General features: G+C 42.6%; 1 protein-coding gene across 1 annotated transcript; it reads left to right on the forward strand.

Annotated features, from left to right (window-relative positions):
• The first annotated feature begins 1,806 nt into the window (after positions 1–1,806).
• On the forward strand, positions 1,807–2,358 carry LOC116809671 (PRELI domain containing protein 3B-like). Its single transcript, XM_032753529.2, has one exon. The coding sequence runs from the start codon at positions 1,807–1,809 to the stop codon at positions 2,356–2,358; it is 552 nt and encodes a 183-aa protein (XP_032609420.1).
• Positions 2,359–2,623: the final 265 nt, after the last annotated feature.

The raw sequence follows: 2,623 nt of genomic DNA on the forward strand, positions 1-2,623 counted from the left end.
GTTGCCAAGTGCTGAGTCTCATTCCTGCCCCTGAAAGCTCCCAAGCAAGGAGTGAGTGAGGGAATTGCAGAGTGGCTAACTCCTACCGTGGACCACTGGGATCCTAGCTGCAGGAGATTGCATGGCCCCCATGAGCATTTAAGTTGGCAGGGAAAACTACCAGGAGAGTCAGTAAAGACAGAGATCCAGTCTGCATGCAACCTGGGGAATTTGGTGTACAAAGGGGTGCAAAGGAATATGGACATACCACAAGGCTCGCCATACTTCTCTAGGTGACTGTGACCTTTGTTAACTGCTTGACCTGGCAAGCAGGGCTGTCTTTTCCATGGGACCAAGTTAAGTGTGATCTACATACACACATACCCATCCACTGGTCCCTCCCAGGGTCCCTGCCTGGCCACTTCCATGAAATCAGGCACACAGTGAAGCATCCCCTGCTCTGCCAGAGCACTTTTGCCAATCACCAACACCATAGTGCTATTACTGGTGGCCCCTGCCACCCCACCATAGCACTTTCACTGGTGGCCCCCACTGCTCTACTGGAGCACTTTCACCAATGGCCCCCCAACTGTCTTCCTGGAGTGCTTTTGCTGGCAATCCCTGATGCAACACTTTAGTCAGCAGCCACCAACAGAGCACTTTTGCCAGTGGCCTAGAAGCACCTCAACCCTCCAACCTCAGTACAGCCAGTGCTCAACCTAGAGGGGCCAGAGGGCAAAGGCATGGGGATGGTCCCAGCTCCCTACAGCTAGAGGACACAGCTCAGGAGTGCTATACTAAGGCTTGTCCATCTGAAAACATTCATAGCTCCAACTTATAGTTGAAGTCAATCAACTATATTCAACTTAAATGATCCAAGAGTTGAAAGATGATATAACCATTTTAAGAAAGATTCAAACTGAACTTCTAGAATTGAAGAATTCACTACAGCAATTTTGGAATACAATGGAAGTAATAACAACAGAATAGTCCAAGCTGAGGAAAAAATCTCAGAGCTTGAAGATTACTCCTTCAACTCAATGCAAGCAGACAAAAATATAGAAAAAAAGAATTTTTAAAAATGAACAAAACCACCAAGAAATATGGGATTATGTAAGGAGACCAAACCTATGACTCGTTGACATTCCTGAAAGAGAAGGAAAGAAAGTAAGCAACTTGGAAAACATATTTCAGTATATAATTTTCAAAAAATTTCCCAATCATGCTAGAGAGGTTGACAGGCCAATTCAAAAAATTCAGAAAACCCCTGCAAGATACTATACAAGATGACCATTTCCAAGACACAGTCATCAGATTGTCCAAGACCAACAGGAAAGAAAAAAATCTTAAAGGTAGAGAAGAGGAGCCAGTCACTTAAAAAGAAAACCCCATCAGGTTAACAGTGGACCTTTCAGCAGAAACCTTACAAGCCAGAAGAGATTGGGGGCCTATTTTCAGTGTCCTTAAAGAAAAGAACTTCCAACCAAGAATTTCATATCCAGCCAAACTAAGCTTCATAAACAAGGGAGAAATAAAATCCTTTTCAAACAAGAAAATGGTAAGGAAGTGTTTTACCACTAGGCCTACCTTACATAAGGTCCTTAAGGAAGTGTTAAATATGGCAACAAAAGAAAGATTTCTGCCATCAAAAAAAAAACACACACACACACACACACACACACACACACACACACATACACACTTGCAGGTGCAGGGGCTGGGGGCTGGTGTAGCCTCTGTGCCTCGTTGTCCCTGGCACCACCTGGACATCACTCAGGCTGCCGGCACCATGAAGATCTGGACTTCGGAGCACATCTTTGACCACCCATGGGAAACTGTTACAACAGCTGCAATGCAGAAATACCCAAACCCTATGAACCAACTGTGGTTGGAGTTGATGTGTTGGACAGACATATAGATCCCTCTGGAAAGTTGCACAGCCACAGACTTCTCAGCACAGAGTGGGGACTGCCTTCCATTGTGAAGTCTCTTATTTGTGCAGCAAGAATGAAAACATACATGCAAGAACATTCCGTAGTTGATCCTGTAGAGAAAACAATGAAACTTAAATCTACTAATATTTCATTTATAAATATGGTTTCAGTAGATGAGAGACTTACACACAAACCACATCCTCAGGACCCAGAAAAAACTATTTTGACTCAAGAAGCCATAATCACCATGAAAGGAGTTAGCCTCAGCAGTTACTTTGAAGAACTGATGGCAAGTATGATATCCTCAAACACTAGTAAAGGCCAAGAAGCAATAGAATGGGTAATACATAAATTAAATGCTGAGATTGAAGAACTGACAGCCTCAGCAAGAGGAAGCATAAGGACTCCAATGGCAGCAGCAGCATTTGCAGAGAAGTGGTCATGAAAGTTGGTAGACAACGTTGGGTAGCCCAGGTCTCTCCAAGCTGACTATATATTTATTTGTTATTTAAAAAATACAACTATATTTTAGGTAGTTTTTTTTTTATAAACTGGTGTAAGACTATGTAATTTTTGATCAAAGCAGATGCAGGGCCTCTAAATAAAAGGGATCATCTGAAATTAATGTTGTTTGAAATTACTATCTGATTTTGAGGGTTCCAGTCTTTCTGTGAAAATTCAACAAGAACTCCTTGGAAATTGGTATTGAT

The sequence above is a fragment of the Hylobates moloch genome, unplaced genomic scaffold, assembly GCF_009828535.3.
Source record: "Hylobates moloch isolate HMO894 unplaced genomic scaffold, HMol_V3 SCAFFOLD_1, whole genome shotgun sequence".
In the NCBI taxonomy this organism is placed as follows: Eukaryota; Metazoa; Chordata; class Mammalia; order Primates; family Hylobatidae; genus Hylobates; species Hylobates moloch.

What these genes read in the sequence shown, in the direction of transcription:
- LOC116809671 (XM_032753529.2), top strand. Translation starts at nt 1,807, where the DNA reads ATGGGAAACTGTTACAACAGCTGCAATGCAGAAATACCCAAACCCTAT.